The following is a 21126-nucleotide window of genomic DNA, read 5'->3' as shown; positions in this document are numbered from 1 at the left end:
GTCATAGGTTCAATTCCTGGACAGGGCACATGCCTCCATTGCGGACTCAATCCCTAGTAGGGGATGTGCATGAGGCAGCTAATATATGTGTCTCTCATTAATGTTTCTATCTCTCTCTCTCTCCTTCTGATATTTTTTTAAAAGGTAGGGTTAATTTTTAAAATCATTTTGAATTATTTTCTGAATCAAATTACTTTTTTTCTACTAAATTCAACAGAAAAATGTAAAGTCCATATTAAAATTAGACAAGGTGATTTTACATCACATATTTCCCTCTAGCAAGTTCCCACGTATTGTAAACATAGGCATCTGTGCTCCAGAACTATCCTCAGTGTCTTGCATTCTTCTCCCTACCAAGCATCCCTCAACCTCAAGTCAAGTGAACAGATTGATGGATTAAAGTAACTCACAGTAAAGAGGGAATGATTCAGCAAAGTATGGAATTTTAAAAGCACAATGTAGTAAAGAGGAAGGGAAGGAAACAGACAATTTGCTGTGCAACTACTAAATATGGTTTATACATGTTTCTTTCCTATTATTCAAGAAAGACATTAAGCCAGGCTTCACTTTCAGCATTTTATAGATGGAGAAACAAAACGATTTCCCCAGTCACAGAATTAGTCAGTGGCACAGTGCTAAAATTCTATGGCGGACTAGTGTGACTCTAAAGTCAATGCTCTGTGACTCACACCTCTCTGTCTCTAACTGAAAAAAAAATCAGAACAGCCTGGACTCTCAGTCTGTCCCAAGTCAGAGCAGGGTGAACAATGTGCTATCCCACCATTGCTTCCCCTTTTCTAGAATTCTTTAATCAGCTTTTTAACACAGTCATTACCTATACTAATAATAGAGAAATATGCAAATTGCCCAGGACACCGTCACAGTAACGACCAAACAGCAGGCTGATTGGGGCGACAAGGCCGGCAGGGGGGTGAGGGATGACCAAATGACTGAACAGCAGGCTGCGTGGGGCATCCAGGCAGGCAGGGGAGTTAGTGAGGGACGACCAAATGACTGAACAGCAGGCTGCGTGGGGTGACCAGGCCAGCGGGGGGGCAGTTGGGGGTGACCAGGCTGGCAGGGGAGCAGTTGGGGGCGAACAGGCTAGCAGGGGAGAGCGGTTGGGGGTGACCAGGCCGGCAGGGGAGGGCAGTTGGGGGCCATCAGGCCGGCAGGGGAGGGCAGTTGGGGGCCATCAGGCCGGCAGGGGAGGGCAGTTGGGGGCAATCAGGCCAGCAGGAGAGGGCAGCTGGGGGCAATCAGGCCAGCAGGAGAGGGCAGTTGGGGGCGATTGGGCTGGCAGAGGAGCAGTTAGGCATCAATCAGGCTGGCAGGGGAGTGGTCAGGGGGTGATCAGGCTGGCAGGCAGACGCAGTTAGGGGCAATCAGGCAGGCAGGCAGGCAGGCAGGCAGGCAAGTGGTTAGGAGCCAGAAGTCCCAGATTGTGAGAGGAATGTCTGACTGCCAGTTCGGGATCAGGCCTAAACCAGCAGTTGAACATCCTCCAAGGGGTCCCAGATTGGAGAGGGTGCAGGCCGGGCTTAGGGACACCCCCCCTCCCCGCTGCACAAATTTCATGCACCAGACCTCTAGTATGCACATAAATCCCTTTCCTACTTTTTTAGCTTCTCTCTGCTGCCTTCTAATTTTTAATGATAGCTAATACCATTAAAAGTTAAACTATGGTATAGCATTCTGATGTAGTTGCATGGAATTATCTCAAAGACTGTTACAAAAAGATTCAATTTAAATATTCTTGAGGAATCTTAAGTAAAACTCTAATACACATCCTACTTTATTCAATAATATATCACAGCTGTAAAAATCACTTTAAATTAGTAATTCAAATATTCTTCCAAAGTCACAATAACCTTTTGAACTCCTTTTGTTAATTGCTGACCATCTTTTCTAATCTTCCTGTACAAATTAGTAATTTAACACTTGGAAGGAACTAACTTAAATTGCGGAGATTGTACTTAAAATCCATAAAATATACATCAAAAACATTCCATTTGTGAGCCCATATGCTATAAAGTTCAGTTAGTTTTTGTCAGACCATGCTAAATATCTGGTTCCCCAACTATCACTTTATGGGCTTGTGAGAGAACAAAAGAAACCAGAAACTTTATGTAAATACAGATAGCTTTCTATAATAAAATATGTAAGACAGGGCTTAGCATCTCTAAGAACTGAAAATTTCTAAATTCAAATTACCACAAGTAATCTACCATTTTACGGTATTATAGGATCATCTTTTCTTTGACAGTGAGTTAATTCTCTAAGGTATGAAAAAAGATTATTATATAGAGATAAAAAGGGTGTATGAACATACATTATTAGGCATATTTCAGAATGAAAAATAATGTTTCTCTCAAAATGTTCATTTGTTCAGAATACAGTCAGCTCTACTTATTCTAAATCAGGAGACCTTTATTCCCCAGATTTACGGCAGGGACCATTTTAATTTAAGGTAAATAAAAGTTTAGGTATGTTAAACTCAGAAGATCTTTCCCTAGCCCTGGCTGGGTAGCAAAGATTGCAGGTGTGATCCCTCGGTCAGAGCACATACAAGAATCAACCAATGAATGCATAAATAAATGGAACAACAAATCAATGTTTCTCTCTCTCTCTTAAATCAATCAATGAATAAAAAATAATCTTCCCCTCTCTAGGAAATGGTACATGGAGAAAGACATAAATACATTCATAATGTTCAGGTACCTATCAGCAATAATATACATAGCAATAAAGTAAAACTACAGTGAAACAAATAAAACCAGATAGACTGCAAAGTTTCAATACCTTTTTCTAAGATCGACGGTCTTCTCTTGGCCAACATAATTGTCAGATCCTTCATCAAACTGAATCTGATGAACTGGTCTTGTACTAGCTCTAGCTGTGGCCGATTTGGCAACTTTCATATCTGATATTATGTTACTGAAACTGAAATAAGAAAAAATCAAGTGTATTATAAATTTTATCTACTGAATAATAGAAAACATGACTCATATCATTTAATTTTTATTTCATTCCTATGCAGTAATACAACATAATTTGCATTAAAATAAAAGATTATATGTTACATATTAACATTCACAATCCACAGACCACTAAGATTTGTTTCCTTCTGTGTTCTAAAGATGTCAAAGTGGGGGGAAATGAGGACATCTGTAATAGTATAGACAATAAAAAAAAGTAAAAAGAGAAAAAAAGAAGATGCTCTTCAGATGTGTTCATTTAAAATATAAACTAAAAGTGTCACTTATTGCCTGCTGCCTTGGCTCAGTGGTTGAGCACTGACCTATGAACCATGAGGTCACGGCCAGGGCACATGCCTGGGTTGCAGACTTGATCCCTAGTGCGTGGCGTGCAGGAAGCAGCTGATCAATGATTCTCATCATATTTCTATCTCTCCCCCCCTCTCCCTTCTTCTCTGAAATCAATAAAAATAAATTTTAAAAATAAAAGTGTCACCTATGTAAAATTATCAAGCATCTAGAGCAGTTGATATAAAATCAGTATCTGTATACTTATCACATAGATTAAAACTAAATTAAAGTTGAAATTTAGCCATATTTATTGCCTTGCATTTGTTCAAATACAAATAAATGAGTGATCTGACAGTCAAGTCATCTGTATTTTTTTTTAACTTCCTGAGAGAAATCTTACAATATGCTCATTGAGAACTACTGACTTAGATTGCTCTGCAAAACAAAGCAGTGCCACCCCTGACTACATTTCAGCAGTAAGTGGTATAACTTGGTATAAAGTAATGAGAGATGAGAGAAGTGGAAGGATGTCAGCCAAAACTTAATAAGAGGGAAAAAGAAAACAGGCTTGAAGATTATCATATTGTGCATAACACCAGAAAATTATTTAATGAGAAAAAATTAATCTTCTCAGAGAAACTGTCTTATTCTTTATTTATTTTTAGTAACATCACTAAATTTATCATTTTTCCTAAGGAACAAGAAATTATGTAACTTCTGAAAATAAAAATTAATCACTTAATTGTAATTTTACTTAATACATCAGTTGTTTTTTTAAACTATTCCATTTATGAGGCATATGTTACATATAAATGAATATTTATGTATATAACTCAATTACATGAAAACAGCCTATTTTGAGATACCAGTATTACTATTTGACATACTATTTGATTCACTAACCTAATTTTAGGTCTTTCTCCATTTTTCTGTGCCCTTGAGTCTTCCTCATGCTGCTGAAGCTGCCTGAGCAGCTCTGACTTGGTTGTCTGCTTGTCAAAAGGGAGAGAATCTGCAACAGCAGATGCAGCAGCCACCAACTCAGGACTCAGTGACTCACTTCTGGAAAAGAAAATGAAAAACAAATGGAAAAGAAAAAAGAGGCATTACTAGTTTAGTGGAAAGTAAAATGATTTTTTCAGAGAAAATGTTTTTTTTGTGTTGTTGTTCAAAAAAGAATCATTCAGTCCTGGCCGGTGTGGCTCATATGTTGAAAGGTTGCTGGTTCAATTCCCAGTCAGGGCACATGCCCAGGTTGAGGGTTTGGTCCCTGGTCATGAATGGGAGGCAACCGATCAACGTTTCTCTCTCATATCAATGTCTCGCTCTCTCTCTCCCCACTCCCTTCTTCTCTTTAAAATCAATAAAGACATATTTTAAAAAAGTATCATTCAATTTCTGACAAAATCAAGAATTCTTAACTATTAGGTATCAGTTTTATATAAACTTAAATGTGAAATGGATATTTGCTGAAGCATAATACTAACTCAGAAAAATGTATTAAGGTGGAAGGATAAAGATCAGTCTTAAAATTTATAAATTACTGGGTTTTTAATTAGGTGCCAATTTAATTCAAAAAACAGTATATATTACAAGCAAATATAAAAGTGACTAAACCTGTTCATAGAGAATATTTATTCATAGTAACCTAAAACTGGACACAACCCAAATGTTTACCATCAGAAGAAAAACAAATTGTGATATATCCATTTAGTTAGTGGAATAGTACTTAGCTCAGGCAACAAAATGATTGAAACTGCTTAAAAATAGTTAGTACAAAAATAGTATATACTGTATGACTCCATTTATATCAAGTTCTAGAAGAGGAAACATTAATCTAAAATGAAAAAAATCAGGATAATGGTTGCCTTAGGACAGAAGTCTACTGCTTGGGAAGATGAAAACGGAACATGTTCTGCATGTTGATAAATGTGTGGATTACATGGACAGATTCAATTGTCAAAATCCTACAACTAAGATTTATACACTTCAGTGTAGGTAAAAAAATCATCGTCATCATCATGAGAAATGCTCACCTGTCTGAATTCAAATAACGGACTCAGAGACAGAAGTATGGCGAAAACGAGACTTTTAATACATTCTTGAGAGCAGGTGTCCAGTTGTACAGGCACACATGGATTAGCGATCACAGCCCATTTATCCCCTTAGGGTGTGAGAGTCCCTCCTCTGGTTCCTCATTGGCTGAGTACTATGAGGTTAATAGTTTCCTCATATGTCACCTAGGTCTTATTGTCTCCTACTGGGTTAGTTAAAAAAAATGGGCGGAGGCATTTTCTAGTTGTCTCCATCTCCCCTTATCTAGCTGAGGCGGGCTTCTGGGGAGCTGGAAGTTTCTCACCAAGATACCTGCTCAGGTACATAGTTCTTTGTTCTTATATCCTTTTCCCTCCTCCCTACATTCTGTTGCCCTGGGGAAATTCAGTAACCATTTCCATTAAAAGTTGACTATGCTGGAGATGGATCAGAGGCCCACTTCCTACAGTCATCAAGTAGAAGATGGAAAGTAGATGAAGGTACAGATGATACAAGAATGGAAAAGTGTTGATTATTGAAGTTGGGTGACAGCCAGGTACAAAAGGGTTCATTATTTAATTTTGTTTATGTATTTATTTTTATTGATTTTAGAGAAAGAGGATCATTGACTTGCTGTTCCACTTATTTATGCATTCACTGGTTGACAATAGTACATGCCCTGATGGTATCGAATCCGTAACGTTGGTGTATTGGGACAATACTAACCAACTGAGCTACTGGCAAGGGCCTACTTTGTTTTAAATTTTCTATATCAAAAGGCTAAAGAAGTGATACTCTTCAGTAAATTAGGATAAGCTAATAGAAAAATATGCCAGATAGCCCTGGTCAGATAGCTCAGTTGGTTGGAGCACCATTTCAATATACCAAGGTTTAGGGTTCGATCCCCAATCAGGGCATATACAAAAATCAACCAATGAATGCATAAATAATTTGGAACAAGTCAATGATTATTTCTCTCTCTCTCAAATCAGTTAAAAAATATTTTAAAAATTTTAAAAAAAGAAAAATATGCCAGGCATAAAAATAAATTATTTATTTCCATTCTTTGTTTTACTTTTAATTGAATTTATTGGGGTTACATTGGTCAATAAAAGTGCATAGGTTTCAAGTGTACAATTCTACAATACATCATATGCACATTGCATTATGCACTTATCATCCAAAGTCTAGTCTCCTTCCATCACCATTTATCTCCCCATTTACCATATTTCACCTGCTCCCAACCCTCATTTCTCTGGTAATTACCATACTGTTGTCTGTGTCCTTGAGGTTTTTTTAAATTAAATCTTTATTGTTCAGATTATTACAGTTGTTCCTTTTCCCCCCCATAGCTCCCTTCCACTAGGTTCCCACCCCACCCTCTGCCCTTACCCGCCCCCCACTGTCCTCATCCATAGGTGTACGATTTTTGTCCAGTCTCTTCCCGCACCCCCCACGCCCCTTTCCCCCTGAGAATTCAGTCCACTCCCTTTCTATGCCCCTGATTCTATTATATTCCCCCGTTTATTCTGTTCATCAGATTATTCACTTGATTTTTAGATTCACTTGTTAATAGACGTGTATTTGTCATTCATAATTTGTCTTTTTCTTCTTTTTCCTCTTCTTAAAGGATACCTTTCAGCATTTCATATAATACTGGCTTGGTGGTGATGAACTCCTTTAGCTTTTCCTTATCTGTGAAGTTCTTTATCTGACCTTCAATTCTGAATGATAGCTTTGCTGGGTAAAGTAATCTTGGTTGTAGGTTCTTGCTATTCATCACTTTGAATATTTCTTGCCACTCCCTTCTGGCCTGCATAGTTTCTATTGAGAATCAGCTGACAATCTTATGGGTACTCCCTTATAGGTAACTAACTGTTTTTCTCTTGCTGCTTTTGAGATTCTATGTCTTTTGCCCTTGGCATTTTAATTATGTGTCTTGGTGTGGTCCTCTTTGGATTCCTTTTGTTTGAGGTTCTCTGCACTTCCTGGACTTGTAAGTCTATTTCTTTCACCAGGTAGGGGAAGTTTTCTGTCATTATTTCTTCAAATAGGTTTTCAATATCTTGCTCTCTTTCTTCTTCTGGCAACCCCATAATTTGGATGTTGGTACGCTTGAAGTTGTCCCAGAGGCTCCTTACACTATCTTCATATTTTTGGATTCCTTTCCAGTTGGGTGTTTTTTGCTTCTTCGTATTTCAAATCTTTGACTTGATTCTTGTGATCCTCTAGTCTGCTGTTGGAGCTCTGTATAATATTCTTTATTTCAATCAGTGCATGCTTAATTTCTAGTTGGTCCTTTTTCATATCCTCGAGGGTCTCACTAGATTTATTGAGGGTCTCACTAAATTTATCAGCGGTTTCTAGAAAATTCTTGAAAAACCTTATAACCGTGGTTTTAAACTCTATATCCAGTAGTTTGCTTTCCTCCATTTCTGTCATTTGTGACCTGTTTCTTTGTCTCCGCATTTTGGCTTCTTCCCTGTGTTGATAGAGTGGTTTTCTGTGCTAGGTGTCCTATAGGGCCCAGTGGGTCAGCCTCCCCAATTACCTGAGGTGGACACTCTTGGTGCACCCCTTTGTGAGCTGTGTGCACAGTCTTGTGGTAGTTAAGCCTTGATTGTTGTAGGTATCACTGGGAGGAATTGACCTCCAGGCCAATTGGCTGTGAGAATCAGCTGTGTGTACGGTGGGAGAACTTCTGTGCTGGAGACACCCTTCTGGGGCAAGACTTGCTTCAGGGGGCTTTGGTGCTCACTGAGTCTGTCCCCTGAGTGTGTCCTTTATAGATCTGAGGAGTTGTAATCTGGATGGTCCCACTCTGACCACTGGGTACACTGGCACTTGGATATCTAAGGAGGTGCTAATTTAGCCTCTGCCTGAGGCTACCCAGCAGGAACTATGGAGAGATCTGCAGATTCCTCTTCTTTGTTTGGGGTTTGGAGGTGCCCAGATGAGGCCCAGCTGTGAAGCAATGCAAGCTGCTGTGGGGCCTTGGGCCTTCTTTTGGAAGTTCTGGGTCTCTCTGACCCAGCTGTAGTTTGTTAGGTAATTTTAGATTGCAAAGGGCCAGGCCATTCATATGCAAAAGCCTCTGGGCACAGCTTGGGTGGGGTGGGGTCTCAGGGAATCAACAGGGCGGAGCAAAAACTATGGCTGATCCTCAGCCCTGCCCTAAGAGGCCCTGGGTCTCAGTGTCCCGCAGTAATCGTTGCAAGCACCTCTGAGAGAAAGCCGCCCTCAAGTTCGGACCGATGCCAGACAGTCCAGTTTCTCCCCGTATGAGACTGGGTCTCCAGAGACTTGCCTGGAACTGGAGTTCAGAGCAGGCGGGAGCTTGAGACTCCCTCCCGATTGAAAAAGACAACCGTGTCCTCAGTTGCCAGCCCTTTCTGCTTGTGCCTCCGTACCTCTGCACTTTACTTCTGCACCTCCTCTGAGTCTCAGTGTGCTTTTCTCTTTCCTTCTAGTTGTAGAATTTCCACTCAGCCAGCCTTCCTGTGATTCTGGATGATGTCCGTTTTGTCTTTTAGTTGTATTTTTGAAGTGGTGTGTGAGGCAGCAATTTCCGGTGTTTACCTATGCCGCCATCTTGGTTTCTCCTATTTACATTTTTTAAGTCACCAAGAATCTCAAGGAGTGAGACCCAAATTAATGTTTTGCTATACCTGCCTCTCTATAGCATTATCTGGTGTCTAATATGAAAATCGAAGTTCCCAAATCCCTAAAAAGTTGCTGGATAGAGATTTTAACCCTTTTTGGTCCAACGTGGAGCCTGACTCGACAGACCAGGCGCTAGGAGCAGGTCCAACGTCGAGCTGAGGTCTAGTGAGACAGATAACTTCAACATTCAATCCCATCAATTAATTTGGACCAGACTGTTTGAATTCCAAAAATAAAACTGTACCACAAAGGGTTAAGGACTTCACTGAGATATGGGGGATCTAAAATCTGACTAGTACTAATTTTAACTGTTACCTGTGAATAAGGCTTAAACCTTATCTCAAATCACTGTGTTTCTTTCATAAACCACTTGTTAAGCATATTTTCAAATTTTAATTCAGTCAAACCTCAGCTCTGGAATGTCTCCCATCCCAAACAATTCAGTTCTTGACCAAGTTGTTCACTTCAGTTCAAAACCTGATAACCCTTTCATTCTGATAGATGACAAAAAGGGTCTCTCAGGGCACAAACAAAGGAGAGAATGAGTCAGTTTACTCCTAAACCTTGTGTTAAGACCACAGGAAATTGTGCTATGAATATTTTCATGTTTTTTCTTTTGTTGCTGGTGAAACATACAATTAGCACAATTTTAAAACATGAAAAGGCTATCAAGTGTGCTGATGTTGATAAGGGTATGAAAGTGCTCACAAAACAACAATCATAGGCAGAGGCAGAAAAACCACTGATTTGGAGAAAGGGGAAAAGCAGTTAGCCAGTGACAGCATTTTGGAGGCAATATGTGAAAAAGCAAAGATGTTACACCCCTGGAATGAAAGGTATTTGTTTAAGGCTAGTTGGGGGTGGTTCGATAAATTTAAGATAAGAAGTGTTTGTTTACAGATTAAACAGTACATTAGACATGTATTGTATATAAGAAAGGTTAAAACGGAATCATTTGGGGGTCTGGAATGGATTAATTCAATTTACATTATTTCTAATGGGGAAAAAATGATTCGGTTTTCAAACAAACCACTTCTCCAACAGTCTTCCGGAACAAATTAAGTTCAAGAACCAAGGTTCCACAGTATATATAGGGTGTCCCCCAAAAATGTATACACACACTTTGAATAATTATAAATGCAGTGTTTATTAATATACATTTCATTTTCAAAAGTGAGCCATCAGCTGTTAAAATGTGTATACATTTTTTTGGTTCACCCTATTTGATCAGAATATGCAAAGACTATAGATGAGCATTCATTTTCTAGAACCATACATTTCATGACAATGGTGCTCTTTATATAGTCATAACTTCTGGGTTTATAATTTGAAATATTCTAATTAACAAAAATTGTGGGGGAACCTCTATCATCAAAACTGAGGGATCTTTCTACAAAGATATTTAACAAGGTGATGAGAACTTTTTAAAAAATGTTTTTATTGAATTTTTGATAGAGATGAAGGGAGAGGAATAAATAGAAACATCGATGAGAGACAAACATAGATAGGCTGCCTTCTGCATACCCACTACTGGGAATTGAGTCTAAAACTTGGGCATGTGCCCCGACAGGGAATCAAACCTTCGACCTCTTGGTGCATGGAGCTATGCTCAACCAAGTCACACCAGCTGGGCAGTGATGAGAACTTTTAAAAATATTTTTTAACAATCTACTCTATTCTATAATTCAGACTATTTCATGAATACATACTTTTTCACTTTATACCCTTCTGTGCTTCTGAACTTCTTTAAAATGAACTGTGTGACAATTTCAGAAAAGGAACCCTGAGGAAGTGAACAATACTATTTAGTGGACACGTACATTGTCATAACTTTTTTCAGGCAATTTGGTGACATGTATCATAAATCTAAAAAATATATAAATTTTTTGACCTGGCAATTCCACTTCTGGGAATATTTGTGTACAGAAAACACATATGGAATTTGAAAAATTACTGTACACTCCAAACTTAAGACCTAAGAAATTCTATCCGCTGTGCCTGAAAGGCAAACCATCTCCGAGCTACATAATTGGGAGATGTTTCTCATTCTAAGTCCCTCCAGACAGAACAATGCTAAAATTCAGAAATGGCTTCTGAACAGAAATCAAATCCAGGGCAGTGTCAAGAAGTAAAGATGGCCATGGCTATAAACCCTTTGTTAAGATCTTAGAAAGATTTAAATTAGTACCTCAAAGAGCCTTTCAAACAAGCAACTGAACTTGTAAGAAACTTAAGAGTGTGGTCCACCGCCTCTCAAGAACTCATGTAGAACAGGACCTTAGTTCCCAAACTGTGCCCTAAGGCTTCCTGGAGCACAACAGGGAATACTGTGTCCGTCACTGACCTCGTGAATACTAACTCAAGATAATACACGCTTTTAACATTACACTACGGCATTCCTCTAGATGATATATACATGTGAAGGTGATTTTCTGGCAATTGCTGTGATAAAAGGCAAGTACTCTTAAAAAATCAATGCAGCACAGGAAATAAGAGTGGTGGTATCCAATTTTTTTTATTTATTTATTTATTTATTTTAGAGAGAGAGGAAGGGGGAGACAGAGAAAAATCAATTTGTTATTCCATTTATTTATGCCATCGGTTCTCAACCTGTGGGTCGAGACCCCTTTGGGGGTCGAATGACCCTTTCACAGGGGTCGCCTAAGACCATCGGAAAACACATATATATATATATATAATTACATATTGTTTTTGTGATTAATCACTATGCTTTAATTATGTTCAATTTGTAACAATGAAAATACATCCTGCATATCAGATATTTACATTACGATTCATAACAGTAGCAAAATTACAGTTATGAAGTAGCAACGAAAATAATTTTATGGTTGGGGGTCACCACAACATGAGGAACTGTATTAAAGGGTCGAGGCATTAGGAAGATTGAGAACCACTGATTTATGCATTCATTGCTTGACTTTTGTATGTGCCCTGGCTTCTTTGAAGATAGGACCACTGATGGCAATTCCAAGATATATCATTTATATCTACACCACACACTATTCTCCACTATTCCCAATTTTGATTTCTTTAAGTAGAAACACGGAGCAAGAAGTTAAAGATGCTTACAAAGCAATCTGAGTGTAGAATTTTCCTAAATGTTTATGCTTCTCTCATTCATATCTAATTGGAAAGCAATTTCAAAAATTACCTTTACTGAATCTTTGCATAGCGTTCAACTCATTTTAACCATTTCTATAATAGTTAATTAAATTGTATAACTATAAAAAAAAGCACAATGGGTCATAAACAGGTCAGGAACTAATAAATAACTCACTCTAGATAAGTATATATATATTTGTGTGTGCATTACCTATTTTATATACATATATGTGTATATATATGTGTGTGTGTGTATATATTTTGTTTCTAGAAGGACGAGGATGAGGGACCTGTTAGGTCTGATCAAATCATTGAATCGATACCCCTCCCCTGGGAACTGACCTTTAGAGCACTTCACAACAGACATTCCCTTTTGCTTAGACCATATTCCACTGGCTAAGACCACATTCCACTTGCTAAGAACATTATCTTTCCCCTCCAGAGCTTCCCAGGGAATTCCCCGCTCAGAAAAAGCCCACCTGGAGTCCTTTAAAATCTCTGACTCCCCACTTCTGGGTGCTAGCACCATTTGGGGCTCAGCCCATCTGTTCTCCAGATGACCTAATAAATGTATAATGCCTTACCACTTTTGGCCTCGTCTATTCCTTCAGAACCTATTATGGTCACTCACTGAATTAGCTTACTCTCTACCACACAATTACGCTTTACAGAGATATTTTTGATACAATGTGATATAATGTAGAAAATAAGAGATTCCATAAAAGTTCTGAAAATAATAAAAAATTAAATCATTCTGGGAAATAGGAATCTACCTTACCTGTTTATTCTGCTAAGAGAAATCAGTGATGGGGATCTTAAAGTCACATACCTTATTATGTAAATCAATGATGTCATTCATGTAAGACATTATCACTACAATAAAATACTGCCATTTAAAGTACATCGCAAATGCTAAAATATCACTGTACTTATAATTAGTGAAATATAATACTCTTGACAAGCATAAGTAATTGCAATATTTTGAAGACACCAAATAAGCTCAGAGCACTGAAAATTACTAGTCAAAAGAAGTCATATAAAAGTTATAAAAAAACATACTAAAATTCCATGCTAAGTGGAATTTTTAAAATGGAAATTTCATATAAACAAGCCCTTCAGAGACAAGAAGCTACAGTGGGGCCTTGACTTACGAGTTTAATTCGTTCCGAGACCGAGCTCGTTAAGGAGCTCGTTAACTCAAATTACTCTGTCAACTCAATGCAAAAAATTGGCCGAGAGACAGCTGGTATCTCAAAAAACTCATTAGTAGGGACACTCGTAAGTAAAGGCTCCACTGTATTGCAGTTAATACAGAGACATATGTAAGAAAGTGTGGGAAATTCTCAATTAGATTACCTCCCCTTTCCTCTGACTGTATACAGATATTCCCTTCTTATTTAAATATAGAATAATAACAGCATTTCTCAAGTAATTATTAGAGTCTCTATTTACAAAATGATATTTGGCCTCCATTAATTCGCTGATCCCATCTACTCTAATTTAATATTTTTAAAGTTTTTAAATGTAAAAATTCTGCCTGGATGTGAAGAGCTATAATTCAAGTCTGGATCAGAATTATCATTGACCACCTTCCACTAATCCGTCCACTCCCCCTCACATGCACTGTCAAAAGTCTCTAAGAGTTTTCACAAGTTTGCTGCAAGTTTGTCTGGACTTTGGAAAATTCATCAGAAGAGCAAGGGACAAAATCCACATAGATAAAACAGATTACTGAAGTGATTAAATGATGTAAAGTTTGTAAATTGTATATAATCGATAATAACAACAGTATAATATGCTAATTAGACCAGATATCCTCCGGGACGTCCTTCTGGACAACCTTCCGGATGAAGCCAGGGCTGCAAGGAAAGCCCAGATCCCGGGTGCCTGCCAGCGGCTGGAGGGAAGCTGGTGCCAGCAGCCGGGGGAAGAAAGGCCTATTCTTGCACAAATTTCGTGTTTTGGGCCTCTAGTTATATATAATAATGATTGTTTTGTTTTAAAAAGCTTCACTTTACAAAAGGCTTCAGTATAGATGTCACACACCCAGCTTCTAAATGCACTTAGGATGATCTGTGTGCAGATATTTAGTTTGCAGTTTTTCTAAAACAGTTTGCATGTCTCTATTTCATAGATAAAAGAGACTTTTACATAAATGCAAATCTATGAATCCATTTTGTTCCTTGAAACACTGGTAATAGTAAACCAGTAAGCATTATCTATTCCTTTTAGATGCTGTGCTAAATCCTGGAAGAAAAACAACGAGCCATACAGGTCCTACTCTAAAGAGGTATCTGCCCAACAGGGAAGATAAATCAAACAAGTGGGAAATTAAGTAAAAAAATTCTTTTTAAAAAAATGTTAATGAAAATAGGAAAAAAAGTAGAGAGATGAAAGTTTTAACAGACTAACTAGTATTCAGATGATTCTCAATATATAGAGACTCAGAAAGGAGAAATGGGATCAGGGACAGGAGGGTTGGGAAAGCTTCACAGAGCCAAGAGTCATTGCTGAGTGGAGAAGGCAGACACAGGTTGACAGGCAAAAAGAGAATGTATTTATCAGTCCCAAACAAAAGTATAGAGGAAGAGGTATTTAGGGGAGAGGAATCACTCTAATTTGAAGATGGACTAGAGATTTCTAAAAATGTTCTTTTCTAGAAGAAAAAATGTACTGGAGTTTCAGAAATTACTTTCAAAGAACATTCAAACTATAAATCATTTACCTCTTCTTTGGGGCATCTTTTGTAGCTTTTTGAAGTCTGCCAGTTGTAGCTTCCAAACTTTTAAGTGGTCTTCTGTTGGGTGGCTTTGTGGTTTGTACATTTACTGTGCTTATTTCAACTTTCATGTCCTTAAGGATATTTAGCAAGTCTTTTTTTGAATTCTCCTTTACATTGTCTTGGCTCTCTGTCTGCTTGGAAATCTCATGGGTTGGAATGGACTGCCCATCTTTTTTGCTACAGATCGCATTGTTAGTGCCAAAATATCTTTGGATATAATTTCTTGTCCTGGAAAGATTAAAGAAAAAATACAATGCAAAAATAATCAAGCAAAGACTGAAAAAACTGTTTCTATGTGTTTTTAAATTTTTCAATTCAAGCCCTTCCCTTTTCCTTTTTATTTTTTTTAATTGAGGTATAATTGACATATAACATTGTATTAGTTTCAGGTGTACAACATGATTCAATATTTGTATATATATTGCAAAATGACCACCATAATTGATCTACTGTTTTTTATTATTGTTGTTAACAACCATAATGACAGCAAATTTAACTTTTATTAAACATATACTATGTGCCTAGTCTTAGACAACATATTTTTGGTAAATTTTTTCATACCCACATCAACTCCATAAGGTAGATTTTATCCCCATTTTGCAGATAAGCAAACTGGAAATCAGAGAAGCGAAGTAACTTACCCAAGGTCATGAAGCTCAGAGCTCACTAAGGTCTAAGACATACTGGTGGGCCACAAATGGGTTACGGATGTGCTGAGATATTGATCACCTAGGCCTGGGACTGCTGGTGCCTCCTTTCATTCACCTCAGACTTTGATAAAAATATCACTTTCTATGTGCTCCAAGACATTTAAAAAAAGGTTGTGAAACACTGGCATGATTAATAAATTTCAATTTATTATTTTTAAACTCAAATCTGACTGACTGCCAAGGCTTTCCTCTTACTTAATATGATATAATAATACCTCTTTAAAAAGTCATAATTAAACAACATTAAAATAAATAAATTTCTATCTAAAAAATGTTACTTTCTATTAAAAAAATTCTGGGTGTTATCTAAGCTGGTTAACTTTCTCATTAAGCTACGTGCCATTTAACCAATCACTATTTGTAAGTGAAGCTAAAATGGAACAGTTAAAAAGAATATTTTGATATTAAAGAACTTTAAAAACTAATGACTGTTTTAGTTTCAGTAATAGAGTATAGTGTATAAAAAGTCACTCATTAAACTGGCAAATATCTACTTTAAACTGAGCACTATACAGTAGTAGGCACTGATGATATATTAGTAACTAAGAATTTATTGTTCCTATCTTAAAGCAAACAGGATAGAGCACTGTTTCTCAAATTTTAAAATGTATAGGAATTACCCTAGAAGACTTGTTAAAACACAGATTCTTTGGTCCCAGCAAAGAATTGTGATTTAGTAGCTTTGGGGAAGGATTTGAAGTTTGCTTTCTAACAAGTTCCCAAGTGATGCTGATGGTGGCGTCAGAGGGCCACATTTGAGTAGCTGTGTTATGTATGTTATTGAAATCCTTAAAATCCAAACCATTTTATTATTCCTGCTTTACAAAAGAAACTGCTGCTCAAAGAGGTTAAGTTAATGATTCTTAACCTTTAGAGGTCGTATGAATCACCTAGAGAGCTCATTCAAAACTTAGATTCCTGAGATTCTTAGTTGGTAAATTTGGAATGGGGTTCAAGGATATGCACTTAACCAAGACCCCAGGTGATTCCAATACAATTGATCTCAAAGACCCTACATCAGACTGTGGGTTAAATACTGTATCAAGTTCTCAAAGCCAGCAAATGGTAGTGCCACGTTAGGGACCCTTAAATGAAAAATAAAATGGCTATTTTTTAAAATGCTGAAACAAACTATTTTATTTATAAAAATAAATGTCAGAGTTTAATACAACAGGTACTTAATTAGAATGAAAAACCTATTGCATAACCGGCATCCTCATATTACTCAACTTAGGAAAATGCTCTATTATTTCTCACATGGAAGTTGAATTAAATTAAAGGTGTCACAGAAAAGTGGCAATCAGGAGAATGAATCTCACATATAACCCGTATTTCAATGTTTCCCTCCAATGTTTCCATGCAATAGCGCCATGGAAAGTATATTTACACCAGGAAAATCATGTCTAGGAAGCGACTCCTTAACACGAAAATAATAAACCTCCAGCTCGAACCTCCCACCTGAGTATGTTTCCACAGAGAGCATCTCCTCAGCACTTCAAATGCAATACATCCAGAACCGCACTCAAGAACTCCCCTCGGACTGCCTTCCATTTCTCACATTTCTGTATTGAACGGGCCTCTTGCCACAAATGGGTATTTCTGTATTCCAAAAACCATGACATATTTTAAAAGCTTCCCCAGAGCTGCTCCTCATTCTTCTGTTAACATTGGGGACCCTAATCCTTCAAGGCCACCAGCTGAACTCTTTGCTCTGATTATCCCACCCTTGTCCTGTCACTGCCTATCAGCCCTATGCAATCTTCCTCCTCCACCCCCTGCGTCTCCCCGTCCCACCGCTACCAGCACGCTTTAGCGCTGTGCTTACCACGGTGGCCCAAAATCGTACTACACGGAATAGGTGCAGTATAATTAAGTTTCCATAAGCATGAGCGTCCCCAGAGAATAAATACCAACACCAAGTATGTCACAACTCCTCTTCTTGTCCGGCTAATTGCCACCTGAGTCCGCCTTCAGATTATTTCAGGTTTCTTTCCCAGAAAGGGTACTTTGAACGTCTCCTGCAATGGTTAGGTGTCCCTATTCGCCCACTCAGCAACTGTCTCCTACATTAACAGAGCATCCTGTGCTGCCTGTGCTAGCTCAGCTATTACTGCACTTGAATGCCCTCCTGGGTGTAGCTGGAAGCTCCGTGATGGTAGGACGGCCTTATTCGGGCTTAACATTAGTGCTGGCGCACTGTAAGCACGTTCAATAACACAGTGAAGAATCAACAGGGCCAGGAAAGAGACCATCACAGTCTTGGAAAGCAAAAAATAAAGGTTCGCTTCCGGAGCCTGGATAAAATGAGGGGGGAGGTGGCGAGAAGTTAGAGGCGCGGTGTGTCACAGAAAGAGCACAGGACAGCAGACCCGGGACGCACCTGCAGCTGTTTCCCACGGGCACTCTGACCTTGGGCAAGTCGTTTTATCTTCCCGGGATTTCCCTTTCCTCAAATTTCAAGCAAAGGCTTCTAAGATCCCGCGGGTTACAGAGCGCAGGAAGCGGGAGAAGGATAACTGAACGTGCTGGAGGGGGCAGGGGTTTTGCCGGAAGACCTGCGGGGCCAACAGCGCGGAGATGAGGTACCTGACGGGTCCGTGCGGAGCGCCGAGGAGCACAGTCGCAGCCGCCGCCGCCTCTGGGCCTCCAGGACACAAAGGGAGGCGGGAAAGGGGGCGAAGAGGGAGGATCGCTGTGACTCTTGGAAACATTGCCCAGAAACAAACTGAACCGCGAGCGGGAACAGCGTGCCCACGGCCAAACACGTCCCCCGCCTCTCGCTTCCGTTCTTCAGCCTGACGCGTTCCCGTCCCTCAGCGCTCCGGCTGGCCTCAGGGTCGGGTAACTGGGTTCCGGGCTCGCCCTTGGCTCCTCCCTCCCGACGATGCTAGTCGCAGAGGCGGAGTTGACGATGGAGTTGACGGAGGTTCCCTAGGACTGAGGCGGGACCCGGACAGGAGAGCCGAGAGTGGAGGGAGCGATCTACTGTGCAAACACTACAGATGGGGCCACTAAGATGAGGCGGAGAACTGACCCTACTGGGCAGTGTTTAGGGGAGAAGATCCACAGTGTTCATTAAAAGCCTCAAAATGATCCATGGCCACCAAGGAGGTTAAAAAATAAAAATAGGGCATGCTGCCCCATAAATTAGTATTTCTTTTCAGTCTCTATTCTTGAGGAAGAGTGAAAAGATGAGATACATTTTTATGTTCCAGAACTGGCTTTAGAGATAAAACGATGCAAGAGAAAGACTTGGTTTTATTCCGTCCCTCAGGAAGGCCGTGAACAGTGGCCCAGAAGTGATGAAGGGTTCTCAAATCTGGAATGCATGAGCATAAACTCTGCCAGAAATGCCGGCTCATGGGACCCTCTAGGTTAGAATGCCATACTAGCGGTTGAATGTTGTCATAATTTCTCTGCAGTTTCAAATAAGAATCAAGATTGGTACTACATTTTTTGTGATGCTGAAAACTCAGCTCTCATTGAGAAGATCTTGCTGTGATGGGCATGCACGCTTAGCGTCATATAGTGAAATGGGTATAGATATGTAACCTTTAACTAACGTAAAGAAAATTTTGTAACTTCTTTGTACTCTATGTATCTTGATGTTAATCTGTACTTCTTGGAGGCCCAGACACGCTCCAGCCAGGTGTGACACTGATTTCCATTGAGCTTGTAAAGGAATAGGTTGTGGTTAAATGCTCCAGCCAGGTATGACACCACACCGGTTTCCATTGATGGTTAACACCCTTAAATAGGCTCCGAGAGAAAGGCTCCGGGCTGCAGCAAGGTGGGGCTTCTTACGGAGGCACGTGTTGCAGACACTGGCCAGCTTTCAATAAATCCTCACTTGCTGCTAAGACCTGATTGGAGTCGGTGGTCTTATTCTCGCAATGTTGGTCCATAACATTGTTAAGATCCACTAGTCCAGACAGAACCTTTGTGACAGTGCTAAACACAGTACACTTACTTATAGCCTAGATTGTATCTTAACTGAGGTACCCTCTATGTCAAAACTGTTTCATTTTCTAGAGTATCACTATCTGAAATTTTCTCATATATGTATGTGCTTAAACACTTATCCTGTGCTGTGTTCCACAAAGGATTGGACTTTATCTTATTCACTGCTGCGACCCTGGTTCCTAGAACTGTGCCTGTCATATAATAGGTGCTCAAAAATATTTGGTAAATAAATTATTTACAAGTACAAAAGAAAAAATAGGTGCAGACAGTTTAAGTAATTTGCCCAAGTTCACACAACTAGTAAATGGCAGTACTAGATTCAAACTCAGAACCATCTAACTCTGATATTCTTGTCCACTGGAGGGTTTCTGCCTTTGGTCGTGCATAAAAGTCACATGGGGATGGTTGCTCACACATTACTCAGACACTGACTCCATATGTCTGAGTCTGAGAGTCCAATAAGCACCCAAGGTGATTCCAATGTAGGTGATCCTCAGACAAAACTTCCTGAAACACTGCAATGACCCTATGACTTACTTAGCTATTCATAGCTTTGCATATTCTTAGAATAACATAAAGGGAAAGTGAAATAATTGGTGCAGGAACAGAATATTACTTTGGATGAATCTCAAAGGCATTATGTTAAGTGAAAGGAGCCAGACACAATAGACTATGTGATTCTACTTCATGACAATGTAAAGAAGACAAAGCTATAGGAACAGAAATCAGATCAGTGGTTACCAGGGGCTGGGGATGAAAGGAGGTGACTGAGTATGAAGGAGTACAAGGAAACTTTGGGGGTTATTGAAATACTCTATATCTTGGAGGGGGTATGATCTTTCGTGATTATCAAAACTCTCAGACCTGTACACCTGAAAAGTGTACATTTTACTGTATATAAATGATATCTCAACAAACCTGACTTTAAAAATATAATCATTAGAGTAATCTTGATCAGCTATAAATCAAACCATAAGAGAACAATACATTTAAAAAAATAAATCTGGCCCCGATGTGGCTCAGTGGTTGAGCATCAACCTATGAACCAGGAGGTCACAGTTTGATTTCAGGGCACATCCCTGGTTGCGGGAATGATCCCCAATTAGGGACATGCAGGAGGCAGCTGATCGATGATTCTCTCTCATCTTTGATGTTACTCTCTCTCTCTCTCTCCCTTCCTCTCTGAAATCAATAAAAGTATTTAAAAATAAATAAATAAAAATAATAAGTTTGTTCTTAGAAAAACCATAACTTATGCAATTGTCCAAAGCATTTGCAACAAAAATGTAGCTTGAAAGTAGATTTCCCCCCCTCCTTTTTCCTAGCATTAATTCACTAGATATTTTCTTCCCAGTGCCCCTTGAAATGTACTTTTTAGGACAATGTGTCTTTGTCAAGAAGCAGCAAATCAAATAAAGTAGGTCCTGATATATATCAGTGACTTTGTCCTAAATGTCTTATAAAATCCTACACTAACTAATTCGATGAGCCTTCCATGAAAATGAAAAAACAAAATACTGTATATTTTACTTGCCGATTGCTGCATAACAGACCACTCTTACTGGCTTAAAACAACATATAC

General features: G+C 39.0%; 1 protein-coding gene across 2 annotated transcripts in view; it reads right to left on the bottom strand.

The window, feature by feature from the left end:
• MRPS31 (mitochondrial ribosomal protein S31) overlaps positions 1-18366 on the bottom strand; it is a 47683-nt gene extending 29317 nt beyond the window's left edge. The window contains exons 1-4 of one of the 2 annotated variants that reach the window (XM_070407480.1): positions 18168-18366; positions 14815-15099; positions 4173-4328; positions 2803-2943 (exon numbers count right to left, since the gene is read on the bottom strand). In XM_070407480.1, coding sequence (XP_070263581.1) covers positions 2803-2943; positions 4173-4328; positions 14815-15099; positions 18168-18292 — 707 coding nt within the window. In that variant the 5' untranslated portion in view covers positions 18293-18366. Of the gene's footprint in view, positions 1-2802; positions 2944-4172; positions 4332-14814; positions 15100-18167 lie in introns of both variants that reach the window. The other variant, XM_070407479.1, reaches the window with a different exon arrangement.
• Positions 18367-21126: the final 2760 nt, after the last annotated feature.

The sequence above is a fragment of the Myotis yumanensis genome, unplaced genomic scaffold (genome assembly GCF_028538775.1).
Source record: "Myotis yumanensis isolate MYYU_CA2020_CCGP unplaced genomic scaffold, mMyoYum1.0.hap1 SCAF_3, whole genome shotgun sequence".
In the NCBI taxonomy this organism is placed as follows: domain Eukaryota; kingdom Metazoa; phylum Chordata; class Mammalia; order Chiroptera; family Vespertilionidae; genus Myotis; species Myotis yumanensis.
Note: the sequence above shows the minus strand (reverse complement) of the source record. Positions and strands in the feature narration are given on the sequence as shown.